Source organism: Meriones unguiculatus, chromosome 2 (assembly GCF_030254825.1).
Source record: "Meriones unguiculatus strain TT.TT164.6M chromosome 2, Bangor_MerUng_6.1, whole genome shotgun sequence".
NCBI lineage: Eukaryota > Metazoa > Chordata > Mammalia > Rodentia > Muridae > Meriones > Meriones unguiculatus.
In genome coordinates, this window is record NC_083350.1 from 19,012,303 (window position 1) to 19,034,797 (window position 22,495).

The window sequence follows — 22,495 nt, forward strand, 5'->3', positions numbered from 1 at the left end:
TCGAGCCTCCCAGACACGCGCGCCTCCCTTCGGCCGGCGCTACGCATGCGCCCCGCGCGCCGGCGCCATATTGGGTCGGTTTGAACGCGAGCGCGGGCGGCGGACCAAGTAGCGGTCCTGAGGGCGGTGTCGCGCTCGGCGATGCTCTGAGGGCCTGGGAGCGTCCCGGTGAGCTATCGCGGGGAGCGGCAGGAGGAGGGCGCCCTTAAATAGGGTGGCTTCTCTGTGCGGGGCGGCGGGACGGCGGAGGAGGACCCTCCCGGGCGGGGGTGTCCCGGGGTGCGGCGACGCTCGGGAGGTGCGGGGCGGGGGCGCGGTCTCGGCCGCAGCAGGAGCTCAAGGCCGCGCCTGTGTCCGCGACGCCCAGGGACGCTGCCACCCCGGAGCCGCACGGCGACACCCGGCGCACGCACACGGACGGGCGGACGCCGTGCTGCGCTGCTGCCCAGGGCCCGACGCTCCGCTCTGCAGAAGGAACCAGCCCGGGCTTCCGTCCCTGATTTAGAACCCCCAGAGCGGCGGTTTCCAAGAGTTGTTCTCCACTTCCGGAGCGGCCGCCCGTCTCCCTCGCACGCTTTTAAAGGCCGACAGTCTGGGCTTTGAATCGAGGAAGTTGACACTTCCCAACCCTAATTTTACCGCTCAACACGATGGATTTAGTTTTGGGGATTCAAACCGAAGCACTTGCAAAGGGAATGGTAAGATATATGAAGTTTACTTAAAAATAAATGAGTAAATATATGTGTGTATACGTACATGCACACATACATACAAAAAATATGTATAAACGTACACACACACACACACATATATATATACACACACACACACATATAAACACGTATGTGTATGTATGTATTTGGGAACAATCTTGTGACCGAAATGGAAGGGAGGGTCTCATAAACAGTTAAAGCATGTTGATAATTATTGTTGGAAGCAAGGTAGTAGGTGTGCAGGGGTTTCTTAAGCTTATTCTACTTTTGCTCCGACTTGAAACTTTCCATAAGAATTTCGGATTTTCTTTTTCGTTATGTAAATGGAGGTAAGCCTCAGCCACTCACTAAGAACTAAATCCAACAGCTTTCCCTTTGAAGGTTTTGCTTGTATTTAAGGTTTTGGGAAGTAGAATTGGCAGCCTACTTTTTGTTCTGATAAAACATAAAATGCTATCCAAGCGGATTTAGTGGAACTAATTTAAAGATTCCTCAGAAGGATAAAGAAAGCACACAGTTGATTTTGTCTAGTTATTCTTTAGAGAAAAACCAGTAGCAGAGCATCCAGGAATGGAGAACAGTGTTCTCATATTCTGCTATCTCTATGTTCTTCCTTAGCCACCAAGTGCTGGGAATACAGGCAGGAGCTATTACAGCTCTGTCTCTTCTTTAATTAGCAAATTTGTTATATTTTAGAGTCAAGTTTGACATTGCTAAAATTACATTAAACAAAATTTTCCAAAATTATAGCCGGAAATGAGCGTATTGACATTGCAGAAGCACTGTAGCATGAGTCACATCCTATGTGTGTGTGTGTGTGTGTTTGTGTTTAACAAATGTAGATGCTATTGCAATGCCATGAGGTCTCTCAATTTTACTAGGAAAACAGAGAGTTGAATGCCTTAAACAAATGTGTGAATCAGTTAAGCTTTCCTAAGTAGGTGAGCGGAATCTATTTAAGAATTAAAAATAAAGAAGCTGTAGGAATGCAGTGGTTAAGAGCACTGGCTGCTTTGCTAGAGGACCCAGGTCTGACTCCTGGCACCCACGTGTTGACTTAACACTTGTCTGTAATTGCCATTCCAGGGGATCTGCGGCCCTCTTTGATACACAGGCATACATGTAGGCACAACACGGACACACATAAAGTAAGATTAAATATTAAAAAGAATGACTGAGGATATGAAAAATGAAGGTCAAGAGAAGATTCTTTTTATTTTGGGGGAGATTGCAAACTGATAACGGCTTATTAGTCAAAATTTATAAATAGTTCGTTAATCATTTCCCCAAAGGTACATAATCAAGAATTTGGTTAGACATTCTTTGGATGATTATTAACCAAATTACTAAAATAACGTGCAATATTATGAGTCACTAAGATGCATATTAAAACTAGAAAGTGCTATTTCATATCCAACGGAATAGTCATAATTTTCTTTGGCTTTTTGCTAAGTAAATGCTTTACCTCTGAGCTGCACCAAAAGACAATAATACTTTAAGCCTGAAAAGAATAAGTGGCAACATCGGAAACTTTGTTTGCTGGTGAAGAAAATATAAAATGAGTCTGCCATTCGGAAAAAAAAAATGCTTTTTGTTTCCTCAATTCATGCAAACATGAAGCTATCATGTGAACTCGTACTTATTCTATGTATACCCACAAAGAAGCGAAAATAGGTATATAAACAAAAGGATGTAAATAGTTATATACACACTATTTGTAATAGCAAAAAAAAAAAAAAAAAAAAACAACTGAAGGCAATCTCTGTTTTATACAGAATACAGAGGTATTACTCATTCATTAGAAGTATATACGGCTAAGCGCTAATATAGATGAACCTCCAGAACAATGCTAAGTTTAGGAAGTCTAAAGAAACAAAAAGTCATGACTGGAATGATTGCATTTACATGACACACCCAAAAAAAGAAAACCTGAAGACATAAAGATCAGTGACTGCTAAATTCTGTAGGAGTGCTATGATTTGAATATCCATGTACTGTTAAAATTCAGATGCCAAAATCCTAACTCAAAAAAAAAAAAATAGTATTAGGGAGTGCCTTTGCGGAGTATTTAGATTGTGAGTGGAATAAGCAACCCTATGAAACAGACTCAAAGAACAAGTAATTAGCCCGTTCTTCAGGAGAGGTCACAACCAAGAAGTGTGTGTGATGTGTGAGCCACTTGCCTAGTCAAACTGAACCTGCAAGCACTTTGGTTCTAATATTTGGGAAATAAATTTTATTGGTTATAAGCCACCTAACTGATACTACAAGGATCCAAAGCAACAGAGACATTGGAGGATTGAAAGGAGTGTCCTTCATTGGGGTATAGTGTTTAAATGGTATTGATATTTTTGAAAGAACAATTGTTACTGAGGTAAAATGAATATAAAATTAAATTAATAATTTTAAATTGTAAGCTTAAGTGTTAATACCCACAACTTTGCACAACTATTATCTCCAATTCTGAAAGAGGAGATTCTTAACACTTTTTTAAAGTGAAGATAGCCCATTCTGAAATGAAATTTGTAGTTTATTTTTTGTTTATAAATCCTAGTTATTTTATTTTCTAAAATTATTTTTTTTGGGGGAAGAATTGGGTAAAGTTGCATATTGGTGCTCGGAGTGTTGAAAGAAGACATTATTCCTTGTTCCTTCTTGTTTCTAATGTTTTATTGGATGGCTTAAAAATGAATTGACTGCCAGCTATCTGTAATTCATGGCAGTAGGCTTATAAGACTTAAAAAGTACTGTCTTTTGGAAACTGTTCGGTATTGTGAGCCACCATGTGGTTGCCGGGAATTGAACTCAGCACCTATGGAAGAGCAGACAGTGCTCTTATCTGCTGAGCCATCTCTCCAGCCCCAGAAACTGTTAGGGATTGTGATGTCATAGAATATATCAGCAAAATAAAAAAGTACTGTCCATAGTAGTGTGTAGGACTTTTCACAAAGTAAGTGCCTTTTCTTTGGTTTTCTATGTATATTCTCAGTTTTTGTATGTGTATTCCCAAGCACGTGCTCAAATTTTTTTCTAAATCATTCATGACATGACTAACCGTAAAGCCAATAGAAAACTTTCAATGCTTAAATAGGGATATATATTGTCAACAACTAATGAAAAACTTTGTTTACCTATTTAAGAGTTTTTATTGTTTGTAGTCATTATTCATTGGCACTGTCACTTTTTTTTTTATTGAAGTATGTAAAGGAAATGAACAACTCATTTTGAGAAAGCCATGGCAAAATCAAATACAAAGCGCAGAGTTTGTTCTCGGGAATCATCAGTATCTTCTCTCCTGGCAAGCGGCAGCCCAAGTGGTAGTTTCTTCAACTCTGACAGCTCTTTTTGCTACAAGGACAGACTGTACCGCTCTGCTTCTGAGGCTCTGCAGGCCTATATTGACGATTTTGACCTAAGCAGGGAACACGCTGGCCCAGACACTGGCAACGCAAACCCTGATGGCGAGTCCAGTTATATGCGGCGATTTCCCAGTGGTGTGTGGAAACCAAACAGTGGTAATGCTTTACTTTTTATGCTTTTTTGCATTCTTTTATGTCTAGTGATTTAACATAGTTGAGTGATGTGCCTTTGAAAGTTAGACATTTTTGTTATTTTGAAATAAAATTAACTTCTATTACTAAAATCTTGATATTTTGTAAAATGGATTGTATCCCTGTCATGATCCTAAGAGATTTTATTTTTTATTTTTTAATTTTTTCCTGAGACAGGGTTTCTCTATGTAGGCTTGGCTGTCCTGGGCTCACTTTGTAGACCAGGCTGCTCTTGAACTCACGGGTAACTTCCTGCCTCTGCCTCCTTGAGTATTGGGATTAAAGGAGTGCATCTCCACACTCCCCGAGTGCTAGGATTAAAGGAGTACGCTTAGATGCTCAGCTCCAAGGAGTTTTTTACTAAGATCTCTTGTCTTTGGAGACAACACAGAGATATAATTAGCAATAGTAAGTGGCTGGTCCTAAACTGGTAAGCCAATTTTCTGTGGCACGATGGAAAGAGTATTGATATTGTTATCCTAACAAGCTATTAAATAATCCCAATCTTTCTGAGTTTATATTTGCTCAATTTCAGCTGGCAAGATAGGAATATTATTATTTTATCATCTGTAGTCTGTGGAACAGTAATCACAATATACTAAGAGTTTGTCCTTAATAAAGCTTTCATGAAGACAGGTCTGGAAAAATGAGTTGTTGATAAACTCTCTACTAAACAGCAGCAGAAGAGCGTAGAGCGGGAAGGATGTGGGTGATTTATTCTAGAAGATAATTAGATAGTGTTCTCTATTATGGGCTGTGCCATCCCAGGGTGGATAGGAAAGCAAATTGTTTTTCATCCTGGCTTAACAGTACACATTTCCCTGTGCCGTAGCCAATTTTCAGTAATCAACTTACTGTGATTGTATTTATGTAAAAGGAATGTCTGCATTCAGAAAGTTGAAGAAACAGTAAGTTAGAATACACACAAATTTAGCCGATTGGCAATATAAATATAGAAATTAAAAACTGAAGAGCTATGAAAAAAGCATGTGGTATGTTTACCAATTTATGTTTTAATATTTCTATTCAAAACTAATGATAAAGGGAAAAACACCAAAAATATTCTTAAATTTTTAATTCTCATTTACTGTCAACTAGTCTGTTTATATATGCTAAAATAAATAGAACTATGCTTCATTTTTCAGCTTTTGAAGATCTTGATCACAGACAGCATTTTAATTCCTTACACTATAGAAGAGAGACTGTTAATGACATGGACTCCATTAGTCTGACAACGGATGATTTGTTAAGACTTCCAGCGGATGGATCCTTATCCTTCACTCATGTTATACCTAGTCACCTTCCAAGCAGGAAAAACAAGAACTACAGTGGAAGATGGGATTCATTGGACATTAAAAAGAATCCAAATTTTCATGTAGACTCTACTTTCAAGAGCAAGGATAATGTAGTTACTCCTACTATATATGCAAATGTAAATGGAAAGAAATGTGGTAGTTTCAGAACCCCAAAACCTATGAATAGAAATAATAAATGTGTTTTGGAATCATCTTTATCTTTTTCTAAAAAGTCATCTTTCAAGGACAGTTCAGAACAAAATCCTGAAAGGAATTATCCAAGATGGCTCACTAGCCAGAAATCTGACCTTAATGTTTCAGGGGTCACTAGTCTACCTGATTTTAAGTATCCAATTTGGCTCCATAATCAAGACTTACTGCCAGATGCAAATAGTCAAAGGGCTTATAACTTATTTAATGGAGATGAATATTCTCCTAGACATAGTTACCAGACACAAAGAACTACCAAGCTTACAAACAAAGTAGATTGTTTTGAATATTCTTTTGAACCTTCAAACTGTACAGATACCTTCAGTGAGTATGAAGGATTAGCTAATGAATATAAATGTCATAGTGAGAATCCACTTCTCCCAGGACAATCCCCAAAGCCATTCTGTGGTAATATTTTGTTTTTAGTTTTTTATTTTAAAACAAAGGATGTGTTAAAATTTAATGTACTCTGTAGAAGTTTTATGATGTAATAACATTTTTAGAATGTATAATTTTGAGCATTTTAAAGCTATTTCTGTTTTCATTGCTTAAATTATCAGCACTTTTTCCTAATTTGCTGTCATAGACGTGCACATTTCAAATATTTTTCCTGTTGACTGTGAGACGTTTTGAGATTTCTATTTTCTTCTTAAAGAGTGTTTTTAAAATTAGGTGACAAAATTGAATTGCTTATCCTGAAGGCTAAGAAGAACCTCAGGCAGTCTACTAATGACGTCCCAAAGCCCATGGAAAAGGATGATAGTCCCTGCTCCTTAGATCAACTTGAAGCCGAGCGATCATGGGAAAATGTCCCTGTTACTTTGTAAGTAAGTGACCTTGTTTGGTGTACCAGATGAAAAAGTGCTATGCCAACATCAGATTTGCTTTCCACATAACTAATAATTAATGATGGTATGATCTAACTTTCATGGTGCTTAGGTTGCATTTTTCATTTGTTACTACAAGATGATACAGTGTTATGTATGCTTCTGTAAAATACATGCTGCATGTTCATTTTGCTTTGGTGTTAAATTATATGTGAGTGTATGTGTGGGCAAGCATGTGTATATGTAAATAATTATGAAACTTGAACATTTACTTTGCAAATGGGGTAGCATTATGGAATCCTCATTGCATTTTAAATGTTAAGTCTTCCCAACATTATTATTCATGTCTTGTTTACATTTTGGTTTCCTCTTTTATTCATTGCTTTCCTGAGATGACAGTACATTTTGAGATATGCTCTTTTGTAGTTCCTAGGGTTCTTTTCATTTTGTTTGCTCAACCTTCTATGGCACTGTTTTTTGGAATAATTAAAAAGTCCCTACACACCTAAGATGGGTATGGTGTTGATTGTAGCTTATATAAGAAAGTTTTTTTCATTAGTGGTGCTACATTTGGAAGTGGTACTTACAGAGATGCAGTTTTGGTAAGCCATATCTGTATCTTAGGCTCTAATAGTTGATAATATTTCATAATTTTTGGATCCTTTTTTTTTCCTTGAGACAATGTCATGCCCTGTAGCCTAGGCTGGCCTTCAAGTCTCAATCCCCCTCTGTCAGCCTGCAGAGTATGTGGGTTTCTCCTCATTGTTTCTCAGTTGACTACTTGACTTTGAATGCTGATACTGATTGTCATCCTATCTCATTTCTTACTTTCTTACTTTGATAGCTATGCAAGTTCTCTAAATTTTAAAGTTGGAGAAATAATAGTTTATTAGGGTTGTAAAGACTAGAAGTGAACTGTCTTAAGAATCATGTAGTGTCAGTGATTGCTCACAAAAATTTATTTTCTTTCAGTTTTCTCATTCTATTTCAAGTTTTTTAAAAAGAACTTATAACTAGCTCCCTGAATGTTTAACTTCTTTTCTTATTTCCTAGTCAGTTTTTTTGTGTTAGGAAAGAATAGCTGCAATGCTGAGTTTTCAGCTGTTCACACACAATGAGGTATAAAGGAATAGCAGAGCTGATGAGGAGTAGAATTGTTGAATGGATTTACTGGATGTGTTTTGCAGTTAGACTATAAAACTTGCATTTTGTAAAAATAATATCAATGATGTGACTCAGTAACTTGCACCTAGAACTTCATTTTTAGAGAGTCAATTCGCAAGTATTATGTTTATAGAAAAAGAAAAGGTGGGTTGCCGAGAAGAGTAGATAGATCTTAGTTGAAACTTGAAAAATCTTCCAGGGTGAAACAGAATAGGAAGCAATAAAGTTAGTGGTCTAAAAGGTAGAATGTAAATGCTGGGTTCATCGGTAAAGTGCTTACACAAAGTACTCGCAAAATGTTTGGATCTGTAGCACCCATGGGAGAAGCTGGGATGGTAGTGTGTACCTGTAATCCCAGCATGGAGAGGCAAGGACAAGAGGATCTCTGGAGTTTTGGGCAAACTGGTCTTGCAGAGTTGGAGAGCCAAGGTTCAGTGAAAGACCTTCAGAAATTAAGATGACTAAAAATAGAGGAAGACATTGACCTTGGCCCAGACGTATACACACACATAATATAAATGAGCGTGTGTGTGTATACACACACACACACACACAGTAAAAAGTAGAACATAATGAAAAGCAAGTGAACATACTTTAAACATTTTGTTATGAAAATGTTACACATAAAAATAGGATAGTGTAATGAGCCTCTCTGTGTTCTGTATCTTCAATATGGATATATAAAAATATATTGTTGAGTGGTGAGGGAAAAGATTTCCCAGACTGAGAAACAAAGTTTTAAGTAAAATATGTCAACAAAGAAGTGCTTCTTAAAAAAATGATTAGCTTGCAATGTTCAAGTGTTACATAGAGATAAATGGATATTGTGATTTTTAAGTTACAAATATATGTTATAATGACATAGAAGAACTACTACCATAATATTTATTACTGTGATAAGTACAATTTAACTTGAAACATTCTTTTTTCCGTGAGTACTCCTTACTACTCAGAACATCAAGAAAGAAGTGATTATTGAGTGACTACTAAAAATATAAGGTGCATGGAGAACTATTTTACAGTATCTCTATGAAATAAGGACAATAAATGTAGATACTCGGACAAGTAAATTACTGAAGGTTGCGTGGAGTTGGGACTGTGATTAGAATTTTCAGTTTGGAATTTACATTTTAAAAATTAAATCTTTTCTGAGTTTTGCCGACACTAATAATAATTTTGAGGTTTATTTGTCTTGTCTTGTCGGGGAACACAAAACTGCCTCTTAAGTGAAGACTTCTGAGTTTTGAGTTTTCTGTTATCATTATTAGGAAAATAACTTGTTTGGTATGTATGCCTGGCACTGGGGATTGAACCCAGTCTCCTGCATTTGGGCTTAGGACTTTATTACTGAGCTTCATGTCCAGCTTTCACAGTTTTTACTTGGGAAAAGGAACCTGTGCCAAATGTCTAAGCTTTTGAAGTTATTCCATGGTTGGGCAATTCAGTTGAGGAATAATACTTTACTATCTGTATTGGCTTTAAAGCTGGCAAGGAGAAGCCAGGGAACACAGAAGGCCTGGATTCTGGTATCAGTTTAGGGAGAGGGCAGAGGAATTAATACACACCTTGTTATGAGTCATATTCATGACATTTATTATTTTTTGGTCACAACTTTAAAAAATTATTTTTAAGTGTGCGCTCTTATGTGTGCATGTGTGAGTATGATTGCACTGTTGCAGAAGTAAGAAGAGGTGGTTGTATCTCTTGGAGCTGGAGTTAAAGTGATTATGAGCAACAGGATGGGATGCTGGGAGAAGAGTAGGTCCTCTGCAATCGCAGCAAGTGCTCGTAACTGCTGAATTGTCTTTACAGCCTGACTTGTTTTTAAGTGAAAAAGTTTGAATTATATAATGCCTACTTTTTAAAGTACTGCTTGTATCCTTTAAATCCTCTGTAGCAAATCTCCTGTCCCAGTTAAAGCTGATGACAGTCCTCAACAAAGTTCTAGAATACAATGTATTAATAAACTTCCTGACAACTTTTTAAATGATGATAATCAGGTGAGTAAAGTTAATCTTTATATTAAAAGAGGGTCTGTACTTAATTTATGTGTATAATTTCTGTTATTTAATATTTTTAAAGAACAACAAAAAGTTCCCATAATGTTTTCCCCCAACATATCCACAAAACTACAAATATTATCAGAATTTAGTATTTTGAGGACTTATAGTATTGTAAAATACAAGAAACTGGAATTAAATTATGCATGTAGCTTGTGTTGTCATTACATTGTTTTTTACTGGAAAACAAGATGGAGACCATTGTGGGGAAAATGATCTTTCTTTGTAGGCCAACTGATCATTGAGGCTTGTGTTTCTTCAGTAATAATACATACCATAATAATTTAAATTTTTACCTTATTTTATAGTCAGTTTATATGTTTTCAAATAAAAATGTATGTATACATGTTAAAGTTAGTTTTATATAATTCAGATTTTCTCTTAACCTGTCTATTACACAAATGATTGAGACTCTTTTGTGTTTGTGTAATAATAAGCTTCATAACACTAGAACTGACCAGTTATTAATCTGTTCTTAACCCACTAAGCTAATCTGGCCTCCTCCCAGCTTACATCCCAGTGATACTTGTGTTTTGTAGCTTTCCTGCTCGAGCTCCTCTCTCCTGATGTCCCTTGGACCTCTCCCATGTCTGAATCCCCTCCTTCCTCTTCTAACTCCTCCCCTGGCTGGCAAGAAGTCCAGCCCTTTGTCTTCCCTGCTCAGTGATTGGCTGTAAGCTGCTTTACTGGGGAAAATATCAGGGGAAGTTGGGGAGCATTTTTTAATTAAATTTTTATTTTTTATATTACAGTTTATTCACTTTGTATCCCAGCTGTAGCCTCCTCCCTCAATCACTCCCAATCCCACCCTCCCTCTCTCAACTCTTTCTAAACCCCTCTCCAAGTCTACAGATAGGGGAGGTCCTACTCCCTTTCCATCTGACCCTAACTTATCAGGTCTCATCAAGACTGGCTGCATTATCCTCCTCTGTGGCCTGGCAAGGCTGCTCCCACATCAGGGGGAGGTAATCAAAGATCCAGCCACTGAGTTCATGTCAGAGACAGTCCCTGCTCCCCTTACTAGGGTACTTACTTGGATACTGAGCTGCCATGGGCCTCATCTGAGCAGGGGTTCTAGGTTATATACATGAATGGTCCTTGGTTGGGGTATCAGTCTCAGAAAAGACCCCTGTCCTGTGCTCAGATATTTTGGCTCTGTTGCTCTCCTTGTGGAGCTCCTGTCCTCTCTAGGTCTTACTATCTCTCCCTTCTTTTCTAAGATTCCCTGCACTCTGTCCAAAGTTTGGTTAAGAGCCTCAGTATCTGCTTTGATACACTGCTGAGTAGTTTTGAGTTTAGCTTATTTTATTAAATGTGATTTCCAGTTTCATCCACTTTCTTGCAGATGTCATGATTTGAGTTTTCTTTATGTCTGAATAAAAGTTTCTTGTGTTTATGTAGTGTGTTTTCTTTATGTATTCAGCTGTTGCAGACATCAAGGTTGGTTCCTTTTCCTGGCTATTACAGTAGTGTGGCAGTATATATATGAATGTGCAAGTATCTCTGTGGCATGCTGATACAGTTCTTTTGAGTATATAACCAAGGGTAGTATAGCTGGGTTAAATGGTAGTTCTTTTTTCAGTTTTGAGGGCTAGTCATTCCATTTCCATAGTGACCTAACAATTTCACATTTTCACAATAAGTGAAAAAGCTAGTGAATAAGGCTTTCTCTTTCCTGATCATTGAGAACACACTTGAAAGTATGCTGAGAAAGATTTTCTTGAAATCTAGTCCTCTCTCAGTTGATAACCAGTTTTCTTCAGATATTGGAAAAGAACATTTTGGTACACCTGGATTCTGAAGACATTTTTGTTCAGAAGCCGTGGTTTGAAGGTATTGAGTAAAGGTGTAATATTCATTTTAAAGTGGCCAGTTAGTGCTGGCCATATATGTGCTATCATCCACGGAAGCACACCTATAAATGGCCACATCCTCAAAAAAGAATGAGTCTTCCTTTTCCAGCTACTACCAACGTCCAGTCACTCCTCAGGAAAGGATGGGGCTTGGAGATCATTTACCTTATCTGTGCTAGAACTTTGGTTGGTTTATTTTCTGTAGGCCTTGGACAGGTAGCCAGAGCTGTTGTGAGCTCCAGAAGACACCACAGCCTTCCTCCCTACCCTTTGGCTCTTTGTTCTCTTTCCTCTTCATTGATGTTTCTTTAGCCTTGGTGTTTGTAATACAGACATTTGAGTTATGGCTGAGCATATATTGTGCACCTCTGCATTGACCACTGACATTACAGAAAGCAGCTGCCTTGACCACCGCTAAGAGCAGGTTAGGTCTACGGTTATAAATATATATGTTCAGAAAACAGCTGGCCAATTCAACTGCTTAGCAGAGCAGCAGTAGTAAGGTTCTGCCATAGCCCTGTGATCTCCCCTTACCATAGACTTTGGACCAGACATCATAGAATTTTCTTCTGTGGAGCATGCCTCAAATTCAGTCAGAAAGCACTACTCCATAACAGTTTTGCTATGACTACTAGACCAGTAGGTACACCCTTTCTGACAGGTTGCTATTGCAGCTTGCAGGGTCCAGTGCTAGGTAAGACCACAGATATTATTGTTTTTAAATAGCAATTTTAATACATCGTCTCGATTTTTACATTAATTTTATGTTTGGGATATTATACAAACTGTACTATTTTTCTTTTATATTTGAGTGGTTAATTTCATCATTTCATTACCTTCAGAGCTCTACTCTATCTGGAGGCAAACATCATGGTCCCGTTGAAGCCTTGAAACAAATGTTGTTTAACCTTCAAGCAGTACAAGAAAGTTTTAGTCAGAATAAAAATCCGAAGCCAGAAGAAGATATTAAACAAGTAAGCACAAACTTAGGATTGAAACATATGAATTTATCTAAAATTGTGTTAATTTTTTTTCACCACAGTGGCAGGATACATGACATAAACATGTTTATTTTGGCTTGTGGCTTCAGAGGTTTCAGTTCATAGTCTTTGGCTTCACTGGGCCCTAAATGAGGCAGAACATCAAGGCAGCAGGAGCAGTAGTGCTTGGGAGTAGAATGGGGAGAGGCTGTGCATCTCATGACCCTACTGAGGAATAAAAGAGTGAGGAAGGGGCTGGAGACCAGTATAACCTTCAAAGGCAGGCCCCAGTGATCAACATCTTCCACTCGGTTTGTATAACCTCCCAAAATAGTGTGACCAGCATCAGCACTTGAGCTGTAAGATAATATATCCAAATTTATATTTCACCAGAATCCGTTTTATACCTACCTCTAGTCCTATGCAAAGTATCATGCCTACCCAGTACATGCTGTAGAATTGTACTCTATGTATACTCTTTAGAAATTATTTTACTCACACCTAGTATTGTGAGAATTAGACTTGTAAAGATTTTTACTTTATTACTTTTGAGCTATGTTTTCTGTGTATTTTATGCTTAAGGCCAGTGTTTTATTTAGAGATACTGCTGCTACAGTTATAGTCTGGAAGAAGCACCAATGCCATCTTTACATCCTACAGAACTAATCTTCTGGCTTCTTACAAACAAGAACTGCCTAGTGAAACATAGAATATATTCTCAGTGTTAGACTTTTCCACCTTTGTATCTCAGAAAAGCAAATGTTTGTTACTATGTGCTTGTTGACACTTCTGCGTATAATATTTCTTTAAAATTTTGTGTATTTCTAGAAATTTTGAAAAATTTGTTTCGCTTCATGCTATTCTACAGAGGATAAAATTTCAAAGTACAGGATCATAGAATTTATATTCTCCCATATCTACTTGTGAATTGTAACTGCCACTTACCTAGCAAGTGGAACATAAATTTAGAGCAGAGAACCTCTTTACTTTCAGTTTTATTTTCTTCTCTTTTGTGACAAACAGAACTTTGGTATTGTTGATGTAATATGATATATTAAATAGGTATAGATTATTGAGTGGATAAATCAATTGGTGTATATAGGTATTTTTGTTATGATGAGAACCTTTGAAATACCTAATCTGTTAATGTTATTTTCATAGAATTGTGTTTGTAAGTTTCTCTCTTTAACCGGCTAATACACAAATAATGAGACTTTAATATTTGTGTAATAATAAACGTTACAACACAATAATTGAGCAGTTAATCTGGCTTCCTTCCAGCAGCCCAGCAATACTTGCACTTTTTGGCTTTCCTTCTCTAGCTCCTCTGCTAATGTTTCTTGGACCTCTCCTATGCCGAATCCCCTACTTTCTGTTCTAACAACTCCTGGCCGGCAGGAAATTTGCTGTAAGCTAGTTTTTGTTGTTTTTTTTTTTTTTTTTTTTTCCATATCAGGGGACAATTGGGGAGCAGTGTTTACATGGCGTTGAGACAGGAAATTCTTGGATGGATTGCAACCAGATACGGGGATGGGGGTACAGAAATCAGCATTTGAATTATACAGTAACTTTATGCCTACATTACTCCTTGAAATTTTTAATTCTGTAATACATTGTTATTAACTATGACTACCATAGTTATACAGTAGCTATATTAAACTTAACCCCCCTGAGTGTAATTACCAACATCTCATTTGGTATCACTCAGCCAGCCTCTAATTTTACTGCGTGATCCAGTGGCTAGAGAAATAGCTCAGTTAAGAAGAGTTGTTCTTACCGAAGGCCCAAGTATGGTTCCCAGCACCCAAGTGGTGTGGCTCACAACTGCCTGTAACTCCAACCCCAGGGCTTTAAGAATGGTACTTCTCAATTCGATATGTAAGTGAAATCATTCATTATTTGATTTCTGTGCTTATTTTTGTGATCATTTTTATTGCTATTCAGTGGAGCTTTATAACAGGGAGTGACTCTGCCTTAGTGTGGCAATTTGTTAATTTAAATCATAGTATTCATTTTTCCTTCTGACAGTGTAGTCATAGCATAAAGATACAGTGTAACCTACCCTTCACTTACTCTCTTAAACATCATTAACCTTAACCTTTTCTATAAGGATGCAGTTTTAAGCCAAAGTGTAATTCTTTAAGGGGCATATGTTTAGGAGCAGTGAACAGTGAGTCAAAGTAGTTGTATTCTTGAATAAAGTAAAAATGAAACTATTAGTTGTTATTCAAAAAATAATTTGGTACAATGGTGAGATTTCAAATATTTTTATTTCTTTTTGGTTTTAATAATAGGTATCAGAGGATGATTTACAATTAAAGGAAAATATGATTCCAATTACTGCATCTCTTCAAAAGTAAGTATTTACTAATTCAGACACCAGTACATTTTAGTCATTCCTTTGATAAAAATCTGAGTGCAATTCAGATGGTAGGCATGTTTAAATTTCTTGTAGCACATTATATTATTTTTTAAGATTTATTTTAAAATGTGTTTATATTTATATATTGTGTGTATGTGTGTTTATCCATGTGGAGTCCAAAGGTCCACATGGAGTTTCTTCATTTTTCATGGAATGCATTTTTTTTTCTTATAAAAGAACACTGCTTTCTCTTAAATCTGTGCAATTTTCCTCAGTAACACGCATAGTATCTTTCAGTACTATGAAAATTAGGCAGTATGGATGAAGTTTTCACATTGGTAGCAGCTTGATTTCTCTGTTCTATGACATAAATATGTTTTCAGCAGTAGGGTTTTACTGTTAAGTTTTGGAGGGTAACCAGGAACAGTGGCCATAGTCTATAATACTTGGGAGATTGTGGTTCTCAACTGACAAATATTTTGGGAAGAGATAATTCCTATCTGACATTGGGCTTTCTCTTTGATAGCCTATGGTGTCTAGGATAGGCATTGTCCCACTGAAATAGGGTGATTCTATTTAAACTGTTAATATGTAAATGTATATACTTTAGGAAGCTTCGACAGTTTTTTCAGGGGTCTTTAGTGTCATTCCTCATACTTCTGTCTTTCTTTGTATTTCTTCTTTTGAGACCTGTTTAATTGCCTGCTTCAATTAAAACTATTTTTGAACTTATTTTTATGTTATATGTATAGATGTTTTGCTTGCATGTGTACCACATGTGTGCCTGGTCCCTTGTAGAGGGTCAGGAGACAGCACTGGATTTCCTGAAATTAAAGTTACGGTGGTTGTTAGCCACCATATGGGTGCTGGGAAATGGACTCACCAAGTCTTATTAAGAGCTACATGTGTTCTTTAACCACTGAGCCATTGTTAATACTCCTGTCTCAATTTTTAATTGGGTTGTTTTGTCTTTGTTTGGTGTTTAGGTTTTATGAGATCTTAGTATATTCTAAACACTAAGCTTGTGTCAGCTGTAAAGCTGGTACAGATTTTTCTCCTTCTGTAGGCTGGTTCATTATTTAAAAGATTGTGTTCTTTGTTGTACATAGTTTCGTGAGGTGTCCCATTTTATAAATTGTTAGTCTTAATGCTGTGCTACTGAGTTTTCCTGTTCAGAAAGTTTCTTCCTGTGCCTGTAAGTTTAAGCATATTTTCTAATTCTCCTCCATCAGATTGAGGTTATTGGGTCTAATATTGGTTCTAAGGTCCTTGATGTCTTTGGAGTTGTTTTTTAAAGAATAAGAGATAAGGATTGAGTTCCATTCTTCTACATGTAGGTATTGAGTTTGAAGATGAAGATAGTTTTTTATTTAATGTATGTTTTGAAAAAAGTCTAGATTGTTAATGTATGCATTATTCAACCTTACTAGAGAAATTACTTGTTTTTCTTCTCAACAAATATGAGTTTTATTGAAAATTTTATAGTTTTAAGTGATTTTTTGTTTGTTTTTGGTGTTTTGAGGCAGGGTTTCTCCGTATAGCCTTGGCTGTCCTGGACTCATTTTATAGACTAGGTTGGCTTAGAACTCACAGTAATCCACCTGCCTCCGCCTTCCTGAGTATTGGGATCACAGTGATATTTTAAAAAGTTAAGCTATTTTTACTGTAAATATTTAATGATTTTTGTGCCTTGTTTCCTATATATGATATATGTAGCATGACAAAAGAGAATAGAGCTGTTGGGAAAATTATATGAAAAATGTTTTATTAAATATGATATATGTGATAATATTTTTTATTAGTCTCCGGCAAATTAACTAAAAATTGACTAACATAGGTATTTCAAGCAAATGTTTATAGGATGCTAAATTATTTTAGTTACTATATGTTCAGATGTCAAAGTTTATAAAAAACAGTTCTCAAGTTTTATGTTTTTCTATGACTTAATTTCTTACTGTAATTTTGAAATCAATAAGTAATGTAATCACTATTTCTTGCTTTCTACGTTGGCTACTCAGTTTTCAGTGTTGGTTTATAATGTATTTTTTATTTTTTTAATAAAGGGCCTTAGACCATTTATCACGCCTGAGGGAGCTGGTCGATGATACCAGTGGGAAACAGTCACCAAAAATGTGAAGAGGAGAACAAAACTTTGACCACAATAAACAGTCACATATAATGCATTATGTACTTTTGCTATTGCTTACATTGACAAAGTAAATATAGGCTATATGTTAGTTATGACAAGATCAAGTATATGACTCTAAACTTGGAAATATTTATAGGCCTGATTTTATATGAAAACAAAGCTGGAAGACACTTAAGATATGTCCTGAAATAGTTCTTGGGTCTTCAGACCAGAAAATGCTTAATATTCAAAAGAGGATAATTTCCTTTCTTAACATTTATCTGGACCTCGCTTTTACTGACATTCTGATTATTTGTCATTTAATTCTTTGATGTTAAACTTTTTAGCTTTCTACCTAAATCTCCTAAATTTTATATTTATATGTGTATGTACTGAATTTTTTAAGCAGCTTAAAATATAATACCCAAATTGTTGTATTATATGGAATTTTGCTACTTCTAAAGATTTATAAATTGAATATTTAAGATTTCATATATGTAAATGACACTTAAATAGTTGGTGACTCAGTGTTAATGGAATTTTCTTTTATTGTTACATCATAGAACCTTATTTAATTAATGCTTTGATTCTTTGTAAGATAATCTTGATAATACTTGACATTTGACAAGTCATTTTCGAGAGTATATTTGAGAATTTAATATTTGATATGTGGTTGTTTCCTAGATTTTAGTTGTGGATTAATCTCAATCTATTAAAAGCTATGCCTTTATGACAAACATGAAACTAAACAAAAAATAAATGCGGGAAATCCAAAAACAATTGTAATTTAAAGCTGTTTTTTGTAGGCTTTCAAATTTATCTCTATATAGAACTGAACTGTTCTATGTTTTGCAGTTTCTACTCCACAAATCTGTTTATAGTAAGTAGAAAACATCTTCATCAAGGCTCAAAGTTATGTAATAAAGCATAACTAATGTATTTAAAAGTCTAATGAAATTAAAGAGTGTGTGCATGTATAGCCAAATACTAAAAATTAATGTTTTACCCAAAGGGCTGTGTCTTTGATGAATAAATGTATTTGTTACGTTGAATTTCTAAACATATGTCCAAATAGTTTTTTTCTCAAGCTGTTAAGGCACTATTAACACCAAAATACAATGAAGTAGACTCTCTCTTCTTGAGTTTTCTAGTCTGTGAGGTTTCCCACCGTATTTTTCTGGCTAGAATAAGAAGCTGTTAGCAGTGAATTTGTTAATGCTAATATCTCTTTGCTGCTGATAATCCGTTTTGTGATATTTTCTACTGCTAGCAAATGGCTTATATAGCCAAATATAGCATTACTTTGTAGATTAAGTTATGCCTGGCTTTAAAAGGGAAGAGCATATTTTGGATATATGCCTAGAAATGGTATAGCTGGATATTGAGGAAGCCCTATTCCTAATTGTTTGAGAAAGTGCCAGATTGATTTCCAAAGTGGTTGTACAGGTTTGCAAACCCATCAGCAATGGAGGAGTAGGGTTCCTCTTTCTTCACATCCTCCCCAGCATGTATTGTCACTTGAGTTTTTGATCTTAGCCATTTTGATGGGTGAAAGGTGAAATCTCAGGGTCATTTTGATTTGTATCTCCCTGATGACTAAGGACACTGAGCATTTAAGTGTTTCTCTGCCATTCTATATTCCTCTACTGAGAATTCTCTGTTTAGCTCTGTACCCCATTTTTTAATTTGATTACTTGATTTGTTGCTGTTTAACTTCTTGAGTTCTTTATATGTACTGCTTATATGTTTGTCACACATAAACGATTTCTGGAAAGCCTCAGGAAAGGCATGGTTCTCTAATGATTGACTAACATTCTTTGGTTAATGCTCCCCTTTTCATGAACCTGTCTCCATTGCTAAATATACCCACCTCTTTCCCAAATTATGTTACAATTTACACTTAACAGTTTTATGTTACCAAAGAAGCATCCATTCCCTTTTTCCTTTTATATATGGAGAAATTTAGCCATTACCTAAATAAAGGAATTGATTCAATAAGTTATTAATCTCCACTTAGTATATTAAGAGACAACTGAAAAATATAAACGTTCATAAAATTCTACAAAGAAGTAGTATAGTTACATATATAGTTAATGTTTCAAAGATTTTTAGAAATGTCAATATGCAGATTGCTGAATTGAGAAATTAAAGTAGATAATAAGAAAAATTAGATATTAAAAGATGATTATAAACGTAAAATTGTATCACTTCATTGCTTTTATCTTAAGGTATTTTGGGAAAATGTTAATTAAGAAAAAGGAAGAGGATTTAAGTTCTTGAGTATAAAATTTTAAAAATGAAAGGGTTTGCTGGGGTGTAGTGCTGCATGCCTTTGATCCAAGCACTTGGGAGGCAGAGGCAAGCAGATCTCTGAGTTTGAGGCTGGTCTGGTCTACACTGTGATTTTCAGCACAGCCAGAGCTACATAGTGAGACCGTGTCTCTTAAAAACAAAAAATAAAAAGCAAATGGTATGGAAAGATTATCCTATTAATAAAGTGCTTGCTACTCATGCTTAACTAATGTTAAAAAACAAAAGAAAAGGCTAGGCATGGTAGAGCACAAGTCCAGCATTGGAGAGGCAGAGAGGATTCCTATAGCTTCCTATCCAGCTTGTGTAGTCCAATAAGTGAGCTCCATGCCAGAGATGCTTTCTTCAAAAATAGGTAGAAAAGCATTCCTGAGGCATGACATCCAAGGTTATTTCCTGACCTCCACATCTGCGTGTGCTAACTCTCAAAATAATTTAAAAATATTTGAAATATTTAAAAATAGATAGGAACAAAATGAAGTCAAGACTGACATATACTGTCCTTATAATAAGTGAATTCACCATTCAGCTTCATAGAGATTCCTCACCAAATTGAGAAACTCTCTCCTTGAATTTGCTTTGGTATATGTTTCTGTAGTTAGGTTATTTCTTGGCAAAATTTATCCTTTGGGGTTTTCTTGTCCTTGTATATTGGAGAGATGACTCAACAGTTCAGAGCACATCCTGCTCTCCCAGAGGACGACAGTCTGGTTTCTAGCACCCAAGTTGGGCAGCTCAAAACCATCTAATTCTAGTGCCTTCTGAGGGTACCTACACATATGTAGGTACTTATGGTGTCAAAAACACTTCAGTAAAAATACTCATCTTTAAAAAAATATTCCCAATGAAAAATTATATATTTTTGTGTTTTTAAATACATGGGTTTTAGGTTGATTAAAACAGTTTCATCCTTCACCCTGTATTTCAAACCTATTTAGTGGAAGAAGTGCTGCTGAGGACAAGGGTCACTCTCGGTGTGACACATTCTGAGTTTGGACAGTTGCATGATACGGAGCCACCATCATGCTAGGTATCATGGGAGTTTTTCTCTGAAGTCTTATGTGCCTTTTATCCATTTCCACCTCCACCTATGCAAAACTGTCTTAAGGTGAGGTATATCATCCATACTTCAAATTTATTTGCATTTTGTATTTCTGCTGCTGTTCTTATATATGATCAGGTCTTATTAAGTATTACAGCTGGACATTGCCATGAGCCTTCTGAATACTTGAGCCCCGAACACTTGGGGATTTAAAGGTTTTTGGTATTTTGCATTTTACCAGATATGCAGCCCATTTTACAGATGCAGCACTGAATCAAGGACCATTTTTAGTATCTGACTGTCTCGGTTGCTTTGTGCTGCTGTGATTGGATATCCAAGACTGGGTAATTAATAAAGTTTTCTTTCCCCCTAGTCTGGAGGGTGAGCGGTCATCTCAGAATGCTGCCATCTCTAGTGTCTGTGCTTTGAGGGCTGCTCTGCTCCCAAGATGGTGCCTCAACACATTCTCCAAAGGAGAGGAATGCTATTTCTGCATTTAGCAAAAGGATAGAAGCAAAGGGAGCCAAATTGCTTATGTCAAGCAAGCCCTTTTATAAGGATGTTAATTCATTCACGAGGGCAAATCCTCATGACTTACTTTCCTAAAGTTCTGTCTCCCAATCCTGTTGAGTTGGGAGTTTGCAGTACATGGATTTAGAGTGCTCAAGCAAAACAAAAGTGGTGCTTTTGCATCCTGGAGCTTTGAGCCTGGCTTGATGGCAACTGTAGGAGAGGTCAAAAACAGAAGTAAATTTGCATAGTGATTGAAAACATGGGAATTTTAAGTTTTAAAGTTTTAAACAGACAAAAGATGTTAGAGCAGAAGAAAGATAAACTTGGAAACGACAGGCCCAAGTGTGAGTTAAGATTTTCCTGGGAGAAAAAAAAAAAAAAAAAAAAAAAAAAAGATTTTCCTGGAGAAGTGTCTGGAGTCCACTAGATGGCAGATGAAGGGAACTATGTTGGCCACTTATCTTCAGTCATTAGACTCCACAGTACAGAAAAGTTGATGATTGTCTTATATTTATACAGCCAGTCTCCACAGTACAGAAAAGTTGTCTTATATTTATACAGCCAGTCTCCACAGTACAGAAAAGTTGATGATTGTCTTATATTTTTCCCTGTTGCTGTAATATATAGTCTGACAAAGGAAGGGTTATATAAGCTCAGAGTTCAAGGGAACATTCCATCATGGTGGGAAGGAAAGTCAGGACAACAGGAAGCAAAAGCAGCTAGTCAGATGGCATCTCACAATCAAAAGGCTAAGAGCTATCCATGTATGCTGCTGCTGCTGTTGAGTTTTATTCAGTCCAGCATCTTTAAAGGTAGGTCTTTGTACATCAAGTAAGATCATCTCTCAGGGGTGTGCTCAGAAATCCATTCCTCAGATTCTAGATCTGGTTGAGTTGAGTTCACCAGCCCTCCCAGTAAGTGTGTGTGCATGCAGAGAATCATGGAGACCAAACAGGAGCTGACCAGAGTCTGAGCAACTGCTAGCCTGTTATGGAAGTTGTTAATGACAGCATATTCCCAGATAGAGATTAGGACAGAATGCGATAATGCATCTTTATGCCATGCTTCTTTTTCCAATAGTGCAGTGGTTGGCAGAAATTAATAGGAAAAGCCCTTTCAGGATAAATTTTTACTGAAAGCCTTTAAAATGGTCACCAGTACAGTTGATCATGTTCCAGTAGGGTTTTGCTGAGAGGAAACAGGATAAAATGCCTCAGCTTTACACTTTATCTAAAATCCTATAACATCCTAACACATCCTAACATCCAAGAATAGAAATAAAAATGTCAGGTTATCCACATGATCCTGAGCTGCCCATCGGCTACATCCATATAGGAGGCCTAGGTCCAGTTTATGCATGGTCCTTGGTTGGTGCTTCAGTCTCCACAAGGCTCTCTGGGCCCTGGTTGGTTGGCTCTGTTGGTCCTGTGGAGCTCCTATCAGGTTCTATCATTCCCTCCACTTTTCCACAAGACTCCCTACATTTA

The 22,495-nt window shown here is 36.6% G+C and overlaps 1 protein-coding gene across 5 annotated transcripts; it reads left to right on the top strand.

Moving 5' to 3' along the window:
• Positions 1–34: 34 nt before the first annotated feature.
• C2H18orf54 (chromosome 2 C18orf54 homolog) lies at positions 35–19,110 on the top strand. 5 transcript variants are annotated; one of them, XM_060377073.1, is made up of 10 exons: positions 35–168; positions 368–698; positions 3,912–4,228; positions 5,410–6,177; positions 6,442–6,592; positions 9,658–9,760; positions 12,516–12,647; positions 13,935–14,061; positions 14,948–15,009; positions 17,079–19,109. In XM_060377073.1, exons 3-9 carry the CDS (start codon positions 3,949–3,951, stop codon positions 14,959–14,961), a joined length of 1,575 nt encoding a protein of 524 aa, XP_060233056.1. In that variant the 5' UTR covers positions 35–168; positions 368–698; positions 3,912–3,948; the 3' UTR covers positions 14,962–15,009; positions 17,079–19,109. The 5 variants fall into 5 exon arrangements, 4 of the variants coding, with proteins under 4 accessions (XP_060233056.1, XP_060233059.1, XP_060233057.1 ...); XM_060377076.1 differs by lacking the exon at positions 13,935–14,061 and having other exon boundaries at positions 36–168; positions 5,410–5,639; positions 5,881–5,882; positions 6,425–6,592; positions 17,079–19,110; XR_009589756.1 differs by lacking the exon at positions 17,079–19,109 and having other exon boundaries at positions 36–168; positions 13,976–14,061; positions 14,948–15,010.
• Positions 19,111–22,495: the final 3,385 nt, after the last annotated feature.